The sequence below is a fragment of the Oncorhynchus tshawytscha genome, linkage group LG11 (assembly GCF_018296145.1).
Source record: "Oncorhynchus tshawytscha isolate Ot180627B linkage group LG11, Otsh_v2.0, whole genome shotgun sequence".
Taxonomy (NCBI): Eukaryota; Metazoa; Chordata; class Actinopteri; order Salmoniformes; family Salmonidae; genus Oncorhynchus; species Oncorhynchus tshawytscha.
In genome coordinates, this window is record NC_056439.1 from 9,798,113 (window position 1) to 9,822,993 (window position 24,881).

General features: G+C 42.5%; 1 protein-coding gene across 4 annotated transcripts in view; it reads left to right on the forward strand.

Moving 5' to 3' along the window:
• Positions 1–10,413: 10,413 nt before the first annotated feature.
• Positions 10,414–24,881, forward strand: part of LOC112261415 (protein PAT1 homolog 1) — a 28,413-nt gene continuing 13,945 nt past the window's right edge. For 3 of the 4 annotated variants that reach the window (XR_006084528.1, XM_024436715.2, XM_024436716.2), the window contains exons 1-4: positions 10,414–10,570; positions 12,135–12,237; positions 23,526–24,016; positions 24,423–24,503. Coding sequence is in view for 3 of the 4 variants with exons in the window: in XM_024436715.2 (XP_024292483.1) it covers positions 10,556–10,570; positions 12,135–12,237; positions 23,526–24,016; positions 24,423–24,503 (690 nt within the window). In the remaining variant the exon portion in view is untranslated. Of the gene's footprint in view, positions 10,571–12,134; positions 12,238–15,026; positions 15,140–23,525; positions 24,017–24,422; positions 24,504–24,881 lie in introns of those variants that run through there. The other variant, XM_024436717.2, reaches the window with a different exon arrangement.

Here is a 24,881-nt window from a genome sequence, read left to right on the forward strand (position 1 = left end):
TTTCCTGATGTTTAACAGTCATCAATACATCTATAACCATGCTTGCAATATATACATGTTTTACATACCCTATCACAACCCAAAATATGATTACTCTATTCTCCATTTATGTTTTTGTTGTAATTTAGATCTTTGTAAACAAAGTATGTATTGCTTCAGAGTACCTGTGTAGACTGCCATTCCTTGAAGCCAAAGCTGTCTATGAGTTTGAGAGGGGAAACATTTCTCCAGAGACATTTCTCCAGAAACACAACTTCAGATTGTGGTTTTAATGTAGCCTACTTCTAGGGTCAAATAGGAGGGATCACTGTAGTTGTTTGGTGGATTCTCTATTTTAGAGACTTTAAGTGTGTGTGACCTTTTGTTATGTCACTTTGCATGCCAGGCAGCTGTACATTTGTAAACGATAATGACTGGTAACAGTGATTTACTCATTTGTATTTAAAAACCCTATACAATTTCAAGCATTGAAAACGTTGGCCTTTTCCTCCAATCCTTTCCCCCCATCTAGTGGTTGAACGTTTTTATATTTCAGTACACAGTACATATTGCACAAAGTTTTGTTCTGAGACAGCGTACTGTAAATTGTGTAAGTGTAGCTTAAATCATGTGCAACCAAAATGTAATCTAACCTTTCTATGCTTTGGACTGTGATCCCGCATGTTTGTGCCATTTGTGCCATTTATTGTAACGTTATTGTGAGTAACAATTAAAACAGTTGTGTCATGACGTTGCCCTCTTTGGGTACAGCAAGCCCATCCCCCTCTCCCTGCCTCCCCCTGCCTCCTTCAACTAGGCTGTTGTGGTCAGAGAGAGGTCGTAAATTCCTGAGAAGACCCTGCCTCATGCCTCATGGCCACACAGTATAAGAGACAGAGTGATTTTTCAAAGAGAACAAAGACATTTCTTCCACCTCACAGAACTCCGAACAAATGTCATGTTCTGGACAAGGTATAAAAGATCGGTGAAGAATCGAGCTACATTACTACCAAGAAATTCCCGGAGGCTGATTCATTGTAGCTGGGGAGGCTGCATCTGAAAACAAGACTAAATTTGAAGTATATCGAAAGACCTCATTGTTACCTAACTTCCGCGACGCATATAAGGCCCCCTGCCCCGCCCCTTCGGAAAAGCTGACCACGACTCCATTTTGTTGATCCCTGCCTACAGACAGAAACTAAAACAAGAAGCTCCCACGCCTGTTCAACGCTGGTCTGACCAAGCTGACCACACTCCAAGACTGCTTCCATCACGTGGACTGGGAGATGCTCCAGACAGACGAATACGCTGATTCGACATTAGAACGTGCGTTGAAGATGTCTTCCCATAGCAACGATTAAAACATTCCCTAACCAGAAACCTTGGATTGATGGCAGCATTCGTGAAACTGAAAGCGCGAACCACTGCTTTTAATCAGGGCTGGTCCGTTTGTCACAACTTGGGGAAGCTCATGGGAGATGGCGTGGCCACATTGCCATAACGCTGTTTATATAATAGCCTCAGATATTAGGTTTACATCTAATTGTTGTATAAGATGAATGAGTGAGTATGATACTGTTTGTAAAATTGTGTAATGTGATTTTGGACTGTTTAATGATAGAAACTCCAATTCCCTTTTGCGTTGAACTAAATCAGAGGACCGCCCCTGAGTCCAGTTAGGGCCAGGCATCCTGGGACAGCCCTTTTCTGCAATTCCCAATAAAACCCCAACATAGAGATAGACAGAGGACTCTTCTTTGTATCTGTGCCATTATAGAATCTGTGACAGCATGGGTAGCCTCATTGAAGCTATTTCCATTTTAAATTAGCCAGTCTTCTTCTTCATTAGCTGATTAGTCCCATCTCATAAGAATCCCCACCCAGTTGACTACCTTAAAATGGTTGAACCCCTCAATGGTATTGGCCACGCTAAAACAACATATATCCAAGATGAGTCCTCTATCTATCTCTATGACAACAAGCACAACTCTGATATAAAGTTGTTTTTTTGTTGTTGCCGAAATGCCAGGTGCATTCATAACAACCTAACCATTATGAAACTTCTATTAGATCAAATAAGTCTCACGTAGCAAATTAGTAATTACATTTTTTGTTGACCAAATTCAAAACTCATTGACCGCAACACAAAATGTTTTCACTTCGTGGGCTTATTTTCGTGGACAGATTTTGTGGGTGGAGTAATCCTCTTGTTTTGTCTCTTCCTCTCTGGAGCAATTAAAATAAATTCCATTAAGTTATTAAACCGAAGAGTTTCAATGAATCGGACAGGTCACTCTTCCAGATACCAAAGAATATATCACTTTTCTCTGGAAAAAATGTCACATACCCTTTTAACCTTAGTGCTTAGAATAGCCAATTAATTATACTTCCACCAAATTCGTTTGGCTTCTTTTTGAAGACCTCAGGCCAGGGTCAACTTGTGGGTTAACCTAATGTATTCAGGGAACTGTAGCATTTTTCCAATATTGAATGAAATGTCAGTGATGAATTAAAGATAATAACTTTGAATATTTGCATGCAGGTTTTGTCATTTTAAGAGTTTGTCATGAAAATCTGTTGTTTCAACAATATTTTATATGCTTGTACTGTATATAACGGCATGTTTGATGTTTTATGTAGAAGTATATTTGTATAGACTACTACACCTAATATGTATAAACTACTACACCTAATAATAATACAACACCCGTTCTGCCAGTCACATTCTGTTAAAGGTCCACAAAGCAAACACATCCCTGGATCGCTCCTCTTTTCAGTTCGCTGCAGCTAGCGACTGGAACGAGCTACAAACAAACACTCAAACTGGGCAGTTTTATCTCCATCTCTTCATTCAAAGACTCAATCATGGACACTCTTACTGACAGTTGTGGCTACTTAGCGTAATTGACTATTGTCTCTACCTTCTTGCCTTTGTGCTGTTGTCTGTGCCCAATAATGTTTGTACCATGTTGTGCTGTTGCCATGTGTTGTGACCATGCTGTATTGTCATGTGTTGCTGCCATACTATGTTGTCATCTTTAGGTCTCTCTTGATGTAGTGTTGTGGTGTCTTTCTTGTCGTGATGTGTGTTTTGCCCTATATTTCTATTTTTAATCCCTGCCTCAGTCCCCACAGGAGGCCATTTGCCCTTTGGTAGGCCGTCATTGCAAATTAGAATTTGTTCTTAACTGACTTGCCTAGTTAAATAAAAGTTTAAAAAAAGATAATATGGTAATAATAATAATATAGAATAGTGTAGGCATTTTAATTTAACTGAATTAAATTATATTTCCAATAAATTCCTTATCCTGTTTACTACTTCGATTCAAATTCAATTCAAATTCAAGAATTTATTTGGAATTTGAGGCATTCTCAATTCAATTCTGAATTGAGCCCAACCCTGTTTGCTATTGAAGAGAGGGAGAACATACAACCCTTACTCAGAGGAGTGAATGTAAGTACTGAATCTCTTCATGATTTTCATATGCCTGGCCCTACAGTGCATTCGGAAAGTATATAGACTCCTTTACTTTTTCCACATTTTGTTACGTTACAGCATTATTCTAAAATGGATTAAAAAAAAAAAATAATTCTCACACAATACCCCATAATGACAAAGCGAGAACAGGTTTTTAGAAAAAAACAAAACAGAAATACCTTATTTACATTTTATTCAGACCCTCTGAGACTCGAAATTGAGCTCAGGTGCATCCTGTTTCTATTGATCATCCTTGAGATGTTTCTACAACTTGATTGGAGTCCACCTGTGGTAAATTCAATTGATTAGAAATGATTTGGAAAGGCACACGCCTGTCTATATAAGGTCTCACAGTTGACAGTGCATGTCAGAGCAAAAGGTTGAAGGAATTGTCCGTAGAGCTGCGAGACAGGATTGTGTCGAGGCACAGATCTGGGGAAGGGTACCAAATCATTTCTGTAATATTGAAAGTCCCCAAGAACAGAGTGGCCTCCATCATTCTTAAATGGAAGAAGTTTGGAACCACCATGATTCTTCCTGGAGCTGGCCGCCCGGCCAAACTTAGCAATCGGGGGAGAAGGCCTGGGCCAAGAACCCGATGGTCACTCTGACAGAGCTTGACAGTTCCTCTGTGGAGATGGGAGAACCTTCCAGAAGGACAACCATCTCTGCAGCACTCTACCAATCAGGTGTTTATGGTTGAGTGGCCAGATGGAAGTCACTCCTCAGTAAAAGGCACATGACAGCCCGCTTGGAGTTTGCCAAAAGGCATCTAAAGGACTCTCAGACTATGAGAAACAAGATTCTCTGGTCTGTTGAAACCAAGATTGAACACTTTGGCTGGATTGCCAAGCGTCACGTCTGGAGGACGTTGGTGGCAGCTTCATGCTGTGGGGATTTATTTCAGTGGCAGGGACTGGGAGAATAGTCAGGATCGACGGAAAGATGAACGGAGCAAAATACAGAGAGATCCTTGATAAGAACCTGCTCCAGAGCGCTCAGGACCTCCGACTGGGGGTGAAGGTTCACCTTCCAACAGGACAGCGACTCTAAGCACACAGCCAAGACAACACAGGAGTGGCTTCAGGACAAGTCTCTGAATGTCCTTGAGTGGCCCAGCCAAAGCCCGGACTTGAACCCGTTCGAAAATCTCTGGAGAGACCTGGAAATAGCTGTGCAGCGACTCTCCCCATTCAACCTGACAGAGCTTGAGAGGATCTGCGAGAAGAATGTGAAAAACTCCCCAAATACAGGTGTCCCAAGCTTGTAGTGTCATAACCAAGAAGACTAGAGGCTGTAATCACTGCCAAAGGTGCTTCAACAAAGTACTGAGTAAAGGGTCTGAATACTTATGTAAATGTGATATTTCATTTTTTTTTTTTATGTGCAAGAATTTCTCAAATCCAGTGTTTGCTTTGTCATTATGGGGTATTGTGTGTAGATTGATGAGTGAAAAAACTATTTAGTCAATTTTAGAATAAGGCTGTAACGCAACAAATTATGGAAAAAGTCAAGGTGTCTGAATACTTTCCGATTGCACTGTATATACTGAATCTACTTCCTATTGACATTGCTTCTGTAGCTCATCTCACTGCACACACAACAGTTAGAGCTAAGTTCACTAGAGACGATAGATTTAGTTTCATTCAGAATGTTTCTCTTGTAGGCATATATACATACTGTATCTCTTCATGATTTAGGTAAAAATGTGTGACCTCATCAACCACTTCCACTCGTCCATGGCGTCAGAGAGCGAGACCCCTCTGCGTCCTGTGCCAGACACCGTTGTGCTGTGAGATCTTGGTGGCCATTTTAGAAATCACTGTTGGGGGAGAGTGTGTAGAGATAGACACTCCGATGCAAATATACACTCACTTTTTGCTTGTTCAGATTGGGTTGAAGAACAATCAAAATGGTGAACACTCAGAATCAATCAGAGAGGTTGTTCATAAGCTATGGAAGCTGTGTTTTCTACAACTGGAGAGAGGAAGCCTCATATTCAGCGAGAGCGATATGAAGGAACACGGAATCGACGGCTCCAAAAGTTCCACATTCCACAGGTTGTGTAGGCCGCTCATTGCAGGGTGTGAGATATACCTGGAGGAAATGTAACACTTTGCTCACGCTGCATTCAAGACTACCTAGCTGCTCTGCACGCGTTTCTCACCTACACAAACAAAAGGAGAAACCTACTACTCCAACCTACTACAATCTTTGATCGATTGAAAAGGACATTCAGGAGAGCAACCCTTTTAGACCTCAACAGATGCTACGTGGACAGGGTTTTACAGAATACGCAGAGAACTGTTCTGATACCAAGAGGAACTAATGCTGTGGTCTTCAACCACACACAGACAGTAACTCTGTCCTTCTCTGCTACCATTTCCATGACATTATTTGGTTCCAATTTAAAAGGAATTTGTTTTTGAGAAATTGAGAAAAAAAGGGGCCTAGCCCTAAGGAGATTTAACTAAAGTCAGATTATGTAATAATGAGACTCCCTCTGCTAGAACACTTCCCCTTTGTATAATTTACTGACTCAATATCCTGTTATTTAGCAGTACACTGAACAAAGCTGTGAGAGACGAGCAAGACAAACGGTTTAGATTCCTTTGAGAAACAGTGTTGTGACAATGAGCACTGGGATTTGGCGTGACATTTCTCAGCAAGACCTCACCACAGGCCAATCACAGCCTCTCAGTTCCATAGTCCTTTGGCTGTACATTTGGGTCACCAACCAATGCTTTCCCAACGGCTAATTTTCTCTCTGGTTGTCACACCACCTAAAAGGGAGTTGTACTTTCTAGAAAAGCTGAGACCCAACTCAATTTCGTTGGGCTTTTAACTCTGCACATTTTGAGTGATTGTTAACCGCTACAGATTTACAAATCTTACAATAAAATAAGTTGTTTTGAAGAATCTGCAATCCCTTCCTTTTTGGTCAGAGTTTCCACGACAGAGCCAAAATTAATTACTTAGTAGCCTATAATTATCATCCCGTCTGACAAAGAAACAAACCCAAATTGAAGCATGGCACTTGCCTTGTTTGCAATTTACAGCTAGATGATTAGATTTGACCCTGCATGTCACTTCACTACATTAGCTTTCAGATCAGAGTGGCACTTTTATAATACAATGGTTCTGTATAAGCAACTCTATACTATATAAATTCATTCATTACAAATTATAACTACAATCATTGCTATTTAGAACTAATGTTATACTGTAATTTATTTAAATTACACTACAATAATAATTTGTGACAATACAACTTCTGACTCAAAATGGAATTCAGATATTATTCTCCCATTGTGGACGTAATTCATTATGTTATGATAACAATCACTCACGAAAACCACATGGGGAGCAGAGGGTTAAATAATAAACAAGTGATTGGTGAGTGAAGCCAGGTGTGATAAGAAAAAGACAGAACAAATGGAAAATGAAAAGTGGATCGGCGGTGGCTAGAAAGCCGGTGATGTCGACTGCCGAACGCCGCCCGAACAGGGAGAGGGAACGACTTCGGCTGAAGTCGTGACACCTGGTCATTCCCTAACTGAATAGTTGCCAAGGGCACAGACAGATCAATAAACCTGTTGAAGACCACAGAATCCTCGTCCCCACCGGCATTATAAGGTTCTCCTCCTCTCCAGAACCTAAGAACCAGTTCAGCAGAAAATTATTTCAACATGATATTAGTACAAGAATCAATACGCTTCAAAAAAGAAACAAGTATATGTAACAAAGTGCGTTGAGAGTCGGGAAGCAAGTTCAGGGAGTGAGTGAGGACCGCCACAGGAAAGGAAGACCCAGAGTTACCTCTGCTGCTGAGGATAAGTTCATTAGAGTTAACTGCCCCTCAGATTGCAGCCCAAATAAATGCTTCACAGAGTTCAAGTAACAGACACATCTCAACATCAACTGTTCAGAGGAGACTGTGTGGAGACTGCTGCCTCCACAATCACCCAACCTCAACCCAATCGAGATGGTTTGGGATGAGTTGGACTGCAGAGTGAAGGAAAAGCAGCCAACAAGTGCTCAACATATGTGAGAACTCCTTCAAGACTGTTGGAAAATCATTCCTCAAGAAGCTGGTTGAGAGAATGCCAAGAGCGTGCAAAGCTGTCATCAAGGCAAAGGGTGGCTACTTTGAAGAATCTAAAATAGAAGATATATTTTGATTTGGTTACTACATGATTCCGTATGTGCTATTTCATAAATTTGATGTCTTCGACCGTGTAGAAAATAGTAAAAATAAAAAAGGGACCTTGAATGTGTAGGTGTGTCAACTTCTGACTGGTACTGTATATATAGTTTAAATTGTTACTTTTTTGTTGTTGTTTCTCTGTGATACTACTAGCCACCTGGCAATTTTATGGAGTTGGTTTTCACTTGGCCAGTCAGGTTCCCAATCTCCCAACTTCATAACTAGCACCCTACGGAATCTTCCATGTCTTTGGACTCTTTAGAGTAGCTCCAATTATTGTAGTTCTGGTTTACAGATTCTTATTTATGATCAACGATATTTATGTGTGTGTGTGTGTGTATGTGTGTGTGTGAGAGAGAGAGAGACTGTGTGTGTGTGTCACTCAAGTCATGATAACTCTCAGTAAGAATCCGTAAATCACACCTACCTGTTCCAGTTGAAATAAAGACAAATGATTAAACTTGTCTTCTTTGCATTTTATTCTAAATCGTCACATAACAAATCTGATAATATCTTATTGATAAAAAAAAAGATAAAAAAGGTAACATTACATTTCACATTTTAGTCATTTAGCCGACACTCCTATCCAAAGTGACTTACAGTCAATGCATCCTGTTTCAATATGCTTTGTGTTGTAGTCACGACAGACAAAGATGTATAGTTAAGCAAACTTTACGAGGCATGTTGTCAACCAGCACATTAATAAAGTAAGCAACTGGTTTCCGTTTCCTGTGTAACATCAATATGAGTAACATCAATATTGCTACACATTCAACTAAGGAAGGTAAAGACAACCACATATCACAGTCATTGCAAGGAAAATCCGTGCCAGTGAGAAAAACAAGTGCGAGTGCAGAAAGACAAATACAAGAGTAATGTGCTATAAGAATTGAGTTAAAATAATCATGAAACATAATAATAAAACGATTTCATTTACCCCTGAGAAATTATCGATGGACCTCAGGGTTGGGGTCAATTTCATCAAAGCTTTTCCGCTAAGAAAAATGACAATTTGAATTTCAGTTTACTTCCTGACCCCAACCCTGATGGACACACAGCAGCAGCACAAGGGCTACAATGACTACTATTTCTACAACTTCCCTAAAATTGCCAAAACGGTCAAAGTGATGACCAGGGAAACCACTAGGATGACGCTGAAGACTTTGCAGGATCTGGGACACCGTTTTCTCAGCGATAGTCCCGGCGGGGACGTGGTCGCGTCCTGCTCCGGATCCAAAGGGGTCCGGACCAAATTGTCCCAAGTTGTCTGGTCTGGACGAGATCGTTTTGAGTGTTCGGAGTCAAACTCCCACGAGATGACATCCAATTTTTGCTATAAATAAACAACAAGAGAGATTACATTTTTTGCTATAATGTAGGGAGTTGTACATCTGAATGCATTCAACTGAAATGTGTCTTCCACATTTAACCCAATTCCTCTGAATCTGAGAGGTGTGGGTGGCAGCCATAATCAACATCCATGGCATCCAGGGAACAGTGGGTTAACTGCCTTGCTCAGATTTACATATTTTGACCTTCTCAGCTAGGGGATTTGATCCAGCATTACTGGCCCAACGCTCTAACCACTAGGCTACCACCAGACTACCTGAAACAACGACAAGACAAGTTGGCTCTTTTGTCTTCCTTTCTTCTTTGATTTGTACTGAAAATAATCACAGAAAGAAAGGTGTCATTCATGTAAATTCATGTTTTTAAACAGATAATATATAATCTATTACAAATAGGCCTAATAACATACCATTTGTAACATAACTATTTTACTATTTATAAAAATATTTCAACTATTTTATTTACTAAAAATGCAATTTCAGAATGTGTCCAGTGAAAGTTGCTCCCCTGGAATTAACCTATAAACGCACAATGACTAACATCGGACTCCTCTCTCTACAACTCCCCTAATATGCTCAAAATTATAGAAGCGATCACCAGGAAGACCACAAACAAGATGAAGACCTTGAAAGTTTTGAGGAGGCGCTCTCTCACCGTCTGGTCCAGGAATTTCGCACACGCAAGCAAAACAAGCAAGGACACATTGCGCACACGCAAGCAAGGACACACACACACACACACACACACACACACACACACACACACACACACACACACACACACACACACACACACACACACACACACACACACACACACACACACACACACACATACAGTGCTTGACTTGGGGAGCTCACCAGAGCTGAGAACCAGGACCTCAAATTTTCCACTGCTTGAGCTCCTGTTCCTCTTATAGAATATTTGCTCAAAGGTATTGTGGCGCTCCAGCACCTAAATATGAACAGTACCTGCACCGAAAATGAGTATCAACACTGATTTTGGTCTGTCAAGCACTGTATAGACATACAAAGACACAAGTGGCTGCCTCTTCACTACTTTTTGAAGATGTGGTGGCTAGTCTGAGACTGTGACAGATTGATTATTCACATAGACTTATGCAATGGACTGCTTGTTGCCTAGGTTAGAGGTGAGAGGGAGGGACGACCATGGAAGGGTGCATCAGGCTGAGGAAACCACACTGAAAATTGTCATAAGAACCCTGCTCAGGACTATGTGGGTTTTCATGTCTGCATTAGCTTTACTGTAGAGTACTGTGCGTGCACAATAGTGTTTCAGGTTACTTTGAAGGCAAGATTCAAATGTATGTCAATGGACCTTACCTTGCACCTAGTCACATATAATAATACATTGCATGCACTTAAACGTTGTGGTAAATCGTGCGTCGCAGTCTCTCCCCGTGTGCGTACTCGTGCACATAGACTTGGCCGCGACACGCGAACCCCAATACTGTGTAATTTGCACGCCGCCTTCCACCAGAGACACTTGGGTGAATTGTACCTTTCACGGATTGAAGATACATGTTCCGTTTTCAGGTGAGCAGTGTTTAGATTACCTCTGGCAATTTCTCTACACATTTTAGCTAGCGTTCCCTCAAGACGAGTTGAAATGTGGCCATTTTCTGGAGGATTTTGCCTTTTAATTATCGACTCCGTTGACAAAATTCCTCCGTGCGGCCTACCAAGCTTTCCCTGGCTAATTGTCCCCAGCACCTTGTCCCCCACTGTCACCGTCCTGGGTGTCCAGTGAACGGAGTATGGACATGGCTGTCGGGCTCAACATTTTACCTTAAAAGAAAAGTACTAAAGAATGCTGGATTTTATTAGGAAATGTTCCAAGTTCGATACTATCGACGTGGATCCCGTGTGATGTAACCTAACTAGCTAGTTTGCGCAGCCTTCCACTGCTAACGTTAGCTTGCTTTTCTGGTTCGCTATTTTGTCTGGGAAACATTGTCTTGATAGGTGATAAGATGGCTAGCTAAGTCGCTAACCTGGTGGCTCATGTTTGACAGTACATTATAAGGTTCAGAAGTATAATTGCTATGCTAATTTCCTTTGAAATGGAAATACAGTGTATTGTTGACAAGTGAGTCGATTGATAAAGCCAAGGTGATTTGGATCACTCTGCCTGTGAAACGCTGGACTGTTCTTCTCCGATTTGACTTATAAACTAACGTTAACATTTTCATAGATGTTAATGTCTTAACAGTAACGTTATATCTTTGGGCTAGTTACTTAAAAACTAGCGGCACCAATCAATCTAGTTGCAGAGGTAACTAGCTGGCAGCATTGACCTCCCCCACCCACGTGGGTTCACGAAATACTCACAATATATATATATATATATGGTTCTAATCATTCGCTATCAAACTGTGGGAAATCTGTCATTTCGTTCCTATTGTACCCAGAGCCTCATCTGCGGATGAAGTCAATAATTTTTGCTTGAGGAGCTTGCTAAGAAACCTGCCTCGACTATAATTATCTAAAAAATGATTTTTGACATTTGTTGAAAAACAACATTTTGCATGAGGAAAAACAACATTCTAGACTTAGTTCTTAAATCTTTAAATTTCTTGACCTCATCACCTCCCCTCCCTTCAACAACAATCAATATATCTCTTGTTGCTTCTCTTTCTGCCCCATAGCTCCTTTCTGTCATCCTTCCATATCTCTCTCATACCTTCTTTCTCCTATCCCTCTCATCCCTCCCTCCTTACTGTCTCTCATCCCTCCCTCCTTACTGTCTCTCATCCCTCCCTCCTTACTGTCTCTCATCCCTCCCTCCTTACTGTCTCTCATCCCTCCCTCCTTACTGTCTCTCATCCCTCCCTCCTTACTGTCTCTCATCCCTCCCTCCTTACTGTCTCTCATCCCTCCCTCCTTACTGTCTCTCATCCCTCCCTCCTTACTGTCTCTCATCCCTCCCTCCTTACTGTCTCTCATCCCTCCCTCCTTACTCTCTCTCATCCCTCCCTCCTTACTCTCTCTCATCTTTACTCTCTCTCATCTCTCTCTCCTTACTCTCTCTCATCCCTCCCTCCTTACTCTCTCTCATCCCTTACTCCCTCTCATCTCTCTCTGTTCTCTCTCCCTCCAGTCCCTTGATGAAGATTGTACCCTGGAGAAGGAGGAGGGGCTGGTAGAAGAAGAAGATGAGATTGACCAGTTTAATGACGACACCTTCGGAGATGGGGCCATCGGTGAGTCACTTGCCCGTCTTTCACCAACTGACTGACAAAACGCATTAAACTGAATAATATAACAAAATATTAATATTTTATACAACTAAAATTAAATGTAAAATACAAAAGATGCACTTTCTGTATGCAGTTTAGCAAAGTTGCACCCAGCTGTGTTTTGAGTAACACCTGCTTCTGACCGGAAAAATGGAAATGCAAGCGCAAGGTGAGAGGATGTTTGGTACCTCGGCGGGAGGCTGTTTTACAGCCGGATGCAACTTTGCTAAACCGCTTACAGTAAGTGTAGCTTTTGCATTTGAAAGATTATTTCTCGCTGGTACTAAAGTTAAGTTCCAACGGTTTCTTAAAGGGTAAGCAAGGATGACGTTAAAACAAAGCGTCAGGATTGTGGTTCACATGGAGCATCTGATACCCCCCACCCCCATGAGTTCTCGAAAGCTGTTTCGCCTAGGCTGAAGCTGCTTTTGAGAAACGGTCCCATAAAGAATAGAAAGTTCACGCACTGTAACATTTTCTGTTTTGTAGGACTGTCTCAACTAAAACAAATTTCTGTTCTTTCGACCAATCGATGAAATCAACTATGTGTAGGCTACTGAGCTTGTCTGATGTTTTGAGCACGCTGATTAAATCATTTAGATGCGCAAAGGAAGCGAACCTGTTCCCGACTCTCTCACCCTCCGGCTGCGTCTGGCCTTCGTGGATTCTGCTGTTACGCTCCTAATAGGCTACACGAGGCATCGGCAGCCAATTCCATTTGGAGTGCCAATTTATCTTACATTTCTACCGATCTGCGTGCCAGTTATGATTTTTAAATGCACATTTTCGTGGAACAGTTTAATTTATAATAGTCTTCATATCTCAGTCATTATGTGGTAAATCAAAATTCTAAAAGTAAATTCTATAGCCGTTGCAAACTATGTAAAAATATCCTACAAGAGCCAACAAATCAAAACATTGCAGCCAGCAGGTAGAGAATATTCTATCAATCCCAATGGTTAGGTATGGCCTGTCTGCCTCGAACTTGAAACATTGTATCAACTATTAATAACTTGGGTCTCTTGAAGCTGGCACGAGCAAACATGCAACAATGCATAAAATATTCTGTACCCTCACTTTCCTGCTCCAGACAGACATAGCTGTAGCCTGTTTTGTGCAGGGGATAAGAAGTAATCAGGTAGGCCTATTTTATGATTTCCATCAGAGTATGACATTTTATTCCCCCTTTCATGCTGAGTGGCTATCAAAAGGAGAGAGCTGGGGAACTATTGTCATTCTCAATGGATGTAAAAACAGACTGTTTACTTGCTGTTTGAAGTGAAGAGAAAATTGCTTTGAAGTTCAACAGTGGTGGTGAGTTAAGACAATCAGAAATGTTATCAGATCTCCAAATGGGCACATTTATAGGCCTACATTTATGCTCAGGCTAGGGAGCCTGGGCCTACTTCTATGAATAATCAGGTGCGCGTCCTTACTGAACATTGACAGGAGCGCTACAAACAAATGACAATGTATACATTAACAACTCGTAAATGGAATGAAACAAACCAACTTGTTCCTCACAAGTGTAGCCTAGATTGTGCAGTCTGCAAAACAATGTGACCACTCCTACAACGAGAATGGTAAAAGATTGTAATAATAATGTATTGAATGCATTAACATATATTACCGTAACCAAACAAACATTGTAGATTAGAATTATGGGAATTCATGGAAAATCTACAAATGGTGGTACTGGTGTGCCATTCCCACAGCTTCCGAAATACATTTGTCCACTGAGACAGGTGTGAATCAGACAGGTGTCTCGTGCCATAAAAAAAGATATACAGTACCAGTCAAAAGTTTGGACACTGTTAGAATTGCGTCAATTCGAATTTGGTATCAGGATAAATATGACAATGAGTCACCGATTGTATACTATGTATTTTTTATTAGCTAAGCAATAAGTAGTAAATGCAATTTTCGTATATACGGGCTCTCTGTCCCACCTCGCAGGGCAAACAGAGAACTGACAAGATGTATGTAAACAGTATTCTTATACTGTGATAGGCCAACAGACGGGTTGGGACAATGTCTATCACAGTAGAGACTGGGCGTGGTTTAGACTCACCCAGCCTATTATTGATTGTTGTCGTACGTGCTGGTACCAGCCCCCGGGCGCTCCAGTTGATAGATGTAACTTGCTGTGAAGAATATCTATGCGCTCATGCTCGATACCATTATCTCGCACCTGGCTCCTGTTACATAACAAAAGACCGCTTGTTCTCGCACCCCCACGCTCTGAATGTGCCCCCCCCAACTCATTGCACAGTTCCTGTCTTCATGCTACTCTGTATTTTTCCATCATGAGAAAGGCCCATGGCCCTGAAACTGTTAACAATGTTTCAAGTCAGCTATGTTGCATAACACATACATGCATCCACACAAGCCAACAGCAGATAATATTCAATCACACATATGGTAACAGGCTATAGTGCATAACACAGAATCCTCATAACACCTACTCATTCAAGTGTTTTTATTTTATTTTTACATTGTAGAATAATAGCGAATACATCAACTATGACATAACAGATGTTAAAATGGCGCCGACAGATAGGGCTGCCGTGCTTCTAGCTCTTAGGAAACTTTGCAGTATTTCGTTTTTTTGTGTAATTTCTTATTATTAGGCCAGAATTGTTTTGTGCGATTACATACATCTGTGAATAACTTTTGGATATCAGTGTGGCTGTAACTCACCAGCATTACGACCAGGAATTTCTCTAATTGGATCCTTTGTTCACACCCCAAAGGGCAATTGAAATGATTCCAGAGGCTGAACCAAAACACTGCCTGTGGAGGAGAGGTACTCGGAGTGGACTTCTAGTCCGGCTCGGGATGCGTGCACACCGACCACCGCTTCCAAGTATATTACTCACTAATATTCAGTCTCTGGTTAATGATGTTAACGAGCTCAGGGTGAGGATTTCCTTCCAGAGAGACATCAAGGATGGTAACATCCTCTGTTTCACAGAAACATGGCTCTCTCGGGATATACTGTCTGAGTCCTACAGCCAGTTGGGTTGTCAGTTCATCGTGCAGACAGGAATAAATATTGCTCCGGGAAGGAGGACGGGTTTATATGTTTCATGATTAACTACTCATGGTGTGATTGTGATAACAACATACAGGAACTTAAGTCCTTTTGTTCTCCCGGCCAAGAATACCTCACAATCAAATGCTGACTGCTATTGACTATTCAACGCTGGTCTGACCAATCGGAATCCACGCTTCAAAATTGTTTTGATCACGTGGACTGGGAATATGTTCAGTGTAGCCTCCGAGAATAACATTGACGAATACACGGTCACGTGACTGAGTTCATCAGAAAGTGTATAGGAGATGTTGTACCCACTGTGACTATTAAAACCTACCCTAACCAGAAACCTACCCTAACCAGAAACCATGGATAGTTGGCAGCATTTGTGCGAACCATCACATTTATACATGGCAAGGTGACTGGGAATATGGCCGAATACAAACAGCATAGTTATTCCCGCCGTAGGCAATCAAACAAGCGACATGTGAGTGTAGAGACATAGTTGAGTCACAATTCAATGGCTCAGACACGAGATGTATGTGGCAGGGTCGACAGATTTTCACCAACTACAAAGGGAAAACCAGCCACGTTGTGGACACCGTCTTCCTTTCTTCGCCTGCTTTGACGATAACACACTGCCACCGATGCGGCCCGCTACCATGGACTGTGGGCTCCTTCTCCGTGGCAGACGTGAGTACCACTTAAGCGTGTTAACCCTCGCAAGGCTTCCGGCCCAGACGACATCCCTAGCCGTGTCCTCAGAGCATGCGCAGACCAGCTGGCTGGAGTGTTTACGGACATATTCAATCTCCTTATCCTAGTCTGCTTCAAGTTGGCCACCATTGTTCCTGTACCCAAAAAAGCAAAAGTAACTGAACTAAATGATTACCGTCCCGGACGTAGCACTCACTCCTGTCATCATGAAGTGCTTTGAGAGGCTAGTCAAGGATCATATCACATCCACCTCACCTTCCACCCTAGATCCACATCAAGTTGCTTACCGCCCTAATAGATCCACAGACGACGCAATCACACTGCCCTATCCCATCTGGACAAGAGGAATACCAATGTAAGAATGCTGTTCATTGACGAAAGCTCAGCATTCAATGCCATAGTACCCTCCAAGCTCATCATTAAGTTCGAGGCCCTGGGTCTGTCCCCGCCCTGTGCAACTGGGTCCTGGACTTCCTGATGGTTGACCCCCCCAGGTGGTGAAGGTAGGAAACACCTCCACTTCGCTTATCCTCAACACCGGGGCTCCACATGGGTGCGTGCACAGCCCCCTCCTGTACTCCCTGTTAACCCATCACTACGTGGCCATGCACACCTCCAACTCAATCATCAAGTTTGCAGATGACACAACCGTAGTAGGCCTGATTACGAACAATGACGAGACAGCCTACAGGGAAGAGGTGAGGGCCCTGGGAGTGTGGTGCCAGGAAAATAACCTCTCACCCAACGTCAATAAAACAAAACAAAGAACTTCAGGAAACAGCAGATGGAGCACCCCCCGAGCCACATTGACGGGACTGCAGTGGAGAAGGTGGAAAGCTTAAAGTTGCTCTGTGAACACATCACTGACAAACCGAAATGGTCCACCAATCCAGTGTGGTGAAGAAGGCCAACAGCGCCTTTTCACCTGAAACCCTCAAACCTTTACAGATGCACAATTGAGAGCATTCTGTCAGACTGTATCACTGCCTGGTACGGCAACTGCACTGCACACAACCGTAGGGCTCTCCATAGCGTGGTGTGGTCTGTTAAATAGCCATCACTAGCCCATTAGAGGCCGCTGCCCTATATACAGTGGGGAGAACAAGTATTTGATACACTGCCGATTTTGCAGGTTTTCCTACTTACAAAGCATGTAGAGTCTGTCATTTTTGATCATAAGTACACTTCAACTGTGAGAGACGGAATCTAAAACAAAAATCCCGAAAATCACATTGTATGATTTTTAAGTAATTAATATGGATTTTATTGCATGACATAAGTATTTTATCACCTACCAACCAGTAAGATTTCCAGCTCTCACAGACCTGTTAGTTTTTCTTTAAGATCAAATCAAATTTTATTTGTCACATACACATGGTTAGCAGATGTTAATGCGAGTGTAGCGAAATGTTTGTGCTTCTAGTTCCGACATTGCAGTAATAACCAACAAGTAATCTAACTAACAATTCCAAAACTACTGTCTTATACACAGTGTAAGGGGATAAAGAATATGTACATAAGGATATATGAATGAGTGATGGTACAGAGCAGCATAGGCAAGATACAGTAGCTGATATCGAGTACAGTATATACATATGAGATGAGTATGTAAACAAAGTGGCATAGTTAAAGTGGCTAGTGATACATGTATTACATAAGGATGCAGTCGATGATATAGAGTACAGTGTACGTATGCATATGAGATGAATAATGTAGGGTAAGTAACATTATATAAGGTAGCATTGTTTAAAGTGGCTAGTGATATATTTACATCATTTCCCATCAATTCCTATTATTAAAGTGGCTGGAGTTGAGTCAGTGTCAGTGTGTTGGCAGCAGCAACTCAATGTTAGTGGTGGCTGTTTAACAGTCTGATGGCCTTGAGATAGAAGCTGTTTTTCAGTCTCTCGGTCCCAGCTTTGATGCACCTGTACTGACCTCGCCTTCTGGATGATAGCGGGGTGAACAGGCAGTGGCTCGGGTGGTTGATGTCCTTGATGATCTTTATGGCCTTCCTGTAACATCGGGTGGTGTAGGTGTCCTGGAGGGCAGGTAGTTTGCCCCCCGGTGATGCGTTGTGCAGACCTCACTACCCTCTGGAGAGCCTTACGGTTGTGGGCGGAGCAGTTGCCGTACCAGGCGGTGATACAGCCCGCCAGGATGCTCTCGATTGTGCATCTATAGAAGTTTGTGAGTGCTTTTGGTGACAAGAAGTCCTCCTGTTATCCACTCATTACCTGTATTAACTGCACCTGTTTGAACTTGTTACCTGTATAAAAGACACCTGTCCACACACTCAATCAAACAGACTCCAACCTCTCCACAATGGCCAAGACCAGAGAGCTGTGTAAGGACATCAGGGTTCAATTGTAGACCTGCACAAGGTTGGGATGGGCTGCAGGACAATAGGCAAGCAGCTTGGTGAGAAGGCAACAGCTGTTGGCACAATTATTAGAAAATGGAAGAAATTCAACATGATGGTCAATCATCCTCAGTCTGGGGCTCCATGCAAGATCTCACCTCGTGGGGCCTCAATGATCATGAGGAAGGTGAGGGATCAGCTCAGAACTACACGTCAGGACCTGGTCAATGACCTGAAGAGAGCTGGGACCACAGTCTCAAAGAACCATTAGTAACACACTACGCTGTCATGGATTAAAATCCTGCAGCTCACGCAAGGTCCCCCTGCTCAAGCCAGCGCATGTCCAGGCCCGTCTGAAGTTTGCCAAGGACCATCTGGATGATCCAGAGGAGGAATGGGAGAAGGTCATGTGGTCACACATGAGACACACATAGAGCTTTTTGGTCTAAACTCCACTTGCTGTGTTTGGAGGAAGAAGAAGGATGAGTACAACCCCAAGAACACCATCCCAACTGTGAAGCATGGAGGTGGAAACATCATTCTTTGGGGATGCTTTTCTGTAAAGGGGACAGGACGACTGCACCGTATTGAGGGGAGGATGGATGGGGCCATGTATCATGAGATCTTGGCCAACAACCTCCTTCCCTCATTAAGAGCATTGAAGATGGCTTGTGGCTTGGTCTTCCAGCATGACAACGACCCGAAACACACAGCCAGGGCAACTGAGTGGGTCCGTAAGAAGCATCCCAAGGTCCTGGAGTGGCCTAGCCAGTGTCCAGACCTGAACCCAATAGAAAATCTTTGGGAGGGAGCTGAAAGTCAGTTTTGCCCAGCGACAGCCCCGAAACCTGAAGGATCTGGAGAAAGTCTGTATGGAGGAGTGGGCCAAAATCCCTGCTGCAGTGTGTGCAAACCTGGTCAAGAACTACAGGAAACGTATGATCTCTGTGGATATATTGAAGCAACATCTCAAGACATCAGTCATGAAGTTAAGGCTTGGTCGCAAATGGGTCTTCCAAATGGACAATGTCCCCAAGCATACTTCCAAAGTTGTGGCAAAATGGCTTAAGGACATCAAAGTCGAATTATTGAAGTTGCCGTCACAAAGCCCTGAGCTCAATCCTATAGAAAATGTGTAGGCAGAACTGAGAAGGCGTGTGTGAGCAAGGAGGCCTCCAAACCTGACTCAGTTACACCAGCTCCGTCAGGAGGAATGGCCCACAATTCACCCAACTTATTATGGGAATCTTGTGGAAGGCTACCTGAAATGTTTGACCCAAATTAAACCATTTAAAGGCAATGCTACCAAATACTAATTGAGGGTATGTAAACTTCTCACCCACTGGGAATGTGATGAAATAAATAAAAGCTGAAATAAATAATTCTCTCTATTATTCTGACATTTCACATTCTTAAAATAAATTGGTGATCCTAACTGACCTAAGACAGGGAATTGTAACTAGGATTAAATGTCAGGAATTTGAAAAACTGATTTTAAATGTATTTGGCTAAGGTGTATGTCAACTTCCGACATCAACTGCATATTGGTCATGACTCCTGAGTGGCGTACAATGGGATTGCCTTGTAGTTCTCCAGCTGTATCCTCTGAAAGCGAGCAAGGTTCAAGGGGAGGGGGCAATGGATGGGCCGCAGAGCTGCACACAGAAGACGGACCTAGCCCATGGGGGGACCCCACCCCTCCACACTGGGTAGCACAGAGCAACACATTTTAGGGGCATTGCACTAATAGTGGTGCTGACTAGGGAAACGTTCCTGCTGTTCTATTCTGTTAGTGCCAGTCTGCACGTTCAAACTAAAACAATGTAACTAAGAATGACTTCTTAATGCTTTCGTTAATAAAATAATGGTAAAAAAATACTCTTTCAAAATGCCTATATTTAATTAGTTATGGGATCCATAACAAATTACTCTGGGAATAAATCACTGAATTGCAGAAATATTGGAACAAAGTTGTTTAATGAAGGTAAACAAATGGTTGCTGACTGGAAAATACTCTTTCAAACAGTCATGTTGTACAATGCCATGCCTATTAGCAGGTATCTGGACAATAGACTTGCCTACAAGGAGGGTGGAGGGAGAATTCTATCGTCAAATGTATTTCTTAGTTAGGTTGGCTGTATCACAACCGGCTGTGATTGGTTGCAATTTCAGTTTAATCCACCATAAAAAAGTAGACCTCATTAGGAAGAAGGTCTGGGCACCCCTGGTCTAACCTATTCTACTATATTTAATATTGCTTGCCCAACTATTTCTATATTCTTAATTCCTTTACTTTAGATTTGTGTGTGTTGTGAAATTTAGATATTACTGCACTGTTGGAGCTAGAAACAAGCATTTCGCTACACCTGCAATAACATATTCTAAACACGTATATTTGACAAATACATTTGATTTTGATTTATGGAATTATGTAGTAACCAAAAAAGTGTTCAACAAATCAAAATATATTTGAGATTCTTCAAAGTAGCCACCTTTTGCCTTGATTACAGCTTTGCACACTAGGCATTCTCTCAACCAGCTGCGTGAGGTAGTTACCTGTAATGATTTTAAATTAACAGGTGTGCCTTGTTAAAAGTTAATTTGTGGATTTTCTTTCCTCAATGCGTTTGAGCCAATCAGTTGTGTTGTGACAAGGTGGGGGGTATACAGAGAAAGCCCTATTTGGTAGAACACCAAGTCCATATTATGGCAAGAACTGCTCAAATAAGCAAAGAGAAATGACAGTCCATCATTGACTGACCTTCATGTCTTAAAGTAATCTGGAAAATGTCAAGAACTGCAGTCTCAAAAAGCATCAAACGCTATGATGAAACTGTCTCTCATGAGGACCACCACAGGAAAGGAAGACCCAGAGTTACCTCTGCTGCAGAGGATAAGGTCATTAGATTTAACAGCCATAGAAATTGCAGGCCAAATAAATGCTTCAGAGTTGAAGTAACAGGCACATCTCAACATCAACTGTTCATAGGAGACTGCGTGAAACAGGCCTTCATGGCCGAATTGCTGCAAAGAAACCACTACTAAAGACACCTTGGGCCAAGAAACACGAACAATGGACATTAGACCGGTGGAAATCTGTCCTTTGGTCTGATGTCCAAATTTTTGGTTCCAACTGCTGTGTCTTTGTGAGACGCAGATTAGGTGAATGGATGATCTCTGCATGAGTGCTTCCCACCGTGAAAGGAGGTGTGATGGTGTGGGTGTGCTTTGCTGGTGACACTCAGTGATTTATTTATAATTCAAAGGCTCACTTTACCAGCATGGCTTCCACAGCATTCTGCAGCGATACGCCATCCCTTCTGGTCTGCGCTTAGTGGGACTATCATTTGTTTTTCAACAGGACAATGACCCAACACACTTCCAGGCTGTGTAAGGGCTATTTGGCCAAGGAGGAGAGTGATGGAGTGCTGCATCAGATGACCTGGCCTCCATAATCACCTGACCTCAACCCAATTTAGATGGTTTGGGATGAGTTGGACCGCAGAGTGAAGGGAAAGCAGCCAACAAGTGCTCAGCATATGTGAGAACTCCTTCAAGACTGTTGGAAAAGCATTCCAGGTGAAGCTTGTTGAGAGAATGCCAGGAGTATGCAAAGCTTTCATCAATGCAAAGAGTGGCTACTTTGAAGAATCTCAAATATAAACATGTTTTGTTTAACTGTTTTTTTTGTTTGTTGGTTACAACATGATTACATATGTATTATTTCGTAGTTTTGATGTCTACTATTCTACAATGTAGAAAAGAGTAAAGGGGTAAAACCCCTTGAATGAGTAGGTGTCCAAACTTTTGACTGGTACTGTATACTTTAGACTGCTTAACTACAAAAAATCTTGGTTGACCCAACAGCCTATCGACCAAAAAGTAGACTAAATGGGGTCAGCTCTACTGTTTTGAGACACATGGTTAGCTTAGCTATAGCATGTCGTTTGGTGGCATACTAAGAGCATGAAAGACTGAGCCAACCACACACTCTTCTTGTTCTGAATGACAAAGGCACAGAAGGCTTTACCATCTACTGAAGCACCTCCGCAACGTTTTTGTGTTCTCGCCAGCAGAAGCAAGCTCCTTTTGTCGGTGACTCTTTCGTCCGCGCCCATGTGTGCGCGATTGGCACTAAACGTCTGCTGGGTGTTTTCATACGATTTTGTGCATCGGATTGGACACCTAGTCCACTGCATAATTGTGTAGGCTATTGCACAACACCCAACAGTATTTTCCTTTCCATTATTCATGACGTTTAGAATGACGACAAATGAGTCGTCTAGTGGGCTTTAAAAAAACTTCCATGACCTGATATATATTTTGTCCTAGATTTAGACCCAATGTGTATCTCCTTTAATGTCAATTAATACATGGTGGGCAGTCGAATTGTGAATGTGACTTTATTAAATTTGAATAATGTGAAAAACCTGATGGTGAGAACCCAGTATCAAATTGACTGTTGTAGTCCCCTTAAACATCAGCTGTTACATTATCTCTAAAATCACGATGTCTCCATTTCTATAAGTGTTTCTTTTGAAAAATTGAAACGTCCAAATGTCAGCCTTTGACCAGAATTGTTTTCCTGCATGAACGGTTGTATTTTCATGACTGATCAAAATATGCTATGTTTTACTATACATACATACATACATAATTTGCCCATATGAACTTATTTTAGGCCGTATAAAGTACAGCTATACATGACTTGAATGGAAAGCATCAAACGGATGCATTGTTTCACATTTTCTTCATAAACTACTCAGGAACAGGCAATAGGCTACAGCACATAGTACATTCCACAAAAGCATAGTTTACACTATGCAAATCTGCACTGCACACACTATATCCAAGCCTTTTCTGCATACAATACACGCAGGGTATTCAAGTCTGTTTCTGCTTTAGCTAGCTTCAATGCTGTGGTCATGGTAAAATCTCTGTCGTGCCAAATTAGCCAATGACAAAGGAATTGCCTAAAGCAGAAACACACTGGCACCGTAGGTTAATTATAAGTATCGGCCTTTACCTCATTGCTAATGTTAACATTCACAGTTAATATCCCCCATTTGTCAGTCAGTCTTTATTACTTGGATGGATGACACCTGTGATAATGGAATGACGTATTACCTCCTACAGACGATGACTGGCAGGAGGAGCACAAGCGGCTAGCCGAGCTCGAAGAACAAAAGAACGATGGACTCGGAAGTTTAGGGCTAGGGACACTAGGGATGGGAGGAGGAAACGCCTCCACTGTTCACCTTCCTCCTCCCGCCAGTCGCGTCCCCCATCCGTCTTCCCTCCCACCACCACATCACTCCCTCTCTTCGATGCCCCCTCCGGGCCTGGAGGAGAGGGGGGGAGGCGACCTAGCCGAGTCCCTAGCCATGTTGATTCTCGGGGCGGACCCGGCCATCGCCAGTGTGGGGGGTCCAGCCGGGCCTGATGACCGGTCCACTGGTCTCCCTCCTCCCCCTTCCATTCCCCAGCAGCATCACAACCCCTCCCAGCTCCCTCCCCACCACCAGCTGACCCCGTCTGGGCTATCCCCCGGCCCACCGCACCTCTCCCTGCTTAGCTACCAGCAGCATCAGCACCTTTTACGACGAGGGGCGGCCCCCATGCAACAGGTGAGACAGTCTAGTATGTTATACTATAGTAATGCTGCAGATCATTGTATCTTGTGCAGTGGTTCTCAAACCTCTCCTGGGTACCCCCAGCCGTTCCATGTATTTGATCTATGCCAGAGTTAGGCACACCTGACTCAACTTGTCAACGAAATAGCAAACTCTTGACTAGGTGAATAACGTGAGCTGGTTCAGAGCTACAACATAATTTTGAAATGTCTGGGGGTCGCCAAGGAGAGGTTTGAGAACCACTGATCTAGTATTCTGTAGCTCTAAATGCTGCAGAACAACGTTATAGTTTCCTTCTCCAAAACCTATCAGCTCGTTCAATGAGGGACAATTATTATGCATCACTTAGGGGAGCGGTGCCTTCTGACACTCTTTCTCTTCCTCTGCCTCTTTCTTTCAGATGAACTCTCACAATATCTGGGAGAACAACTTGGGATTCGGGCCTGTGAGCATCACCCCTGGACTAATCACTCAAATGGAGGTAAGACGCCTGCCTGCTTTGAAACGGGCTGTAATGGGTGATGTACTTCCTGAATTTGTCAAATAAGAACACTGCTTTTTGGTTAAGTTGTAACGTTGTGCCTTGCTGAATGTGGCCCAGTACTTTACATGAAAAACAACATACAGTGGGGCAAAAAAGTATTTAGTCAGCCACCAATTGTGCAAGTTCTCCCACTTAAAAAGATGAGAGGCCTGTAATTTTCATCATAGGTACACTTCAACTATGACAGACAAAATGAGGGGGAAAAATCCAGAAATTCACATTGTAGGATTTTTTAAATGAATTTATTTGCAAATTATGGTGGAAAATAAGTGTTTGGTCAATAACAAAAGTTTCTCAATACTTTGTTATATACCC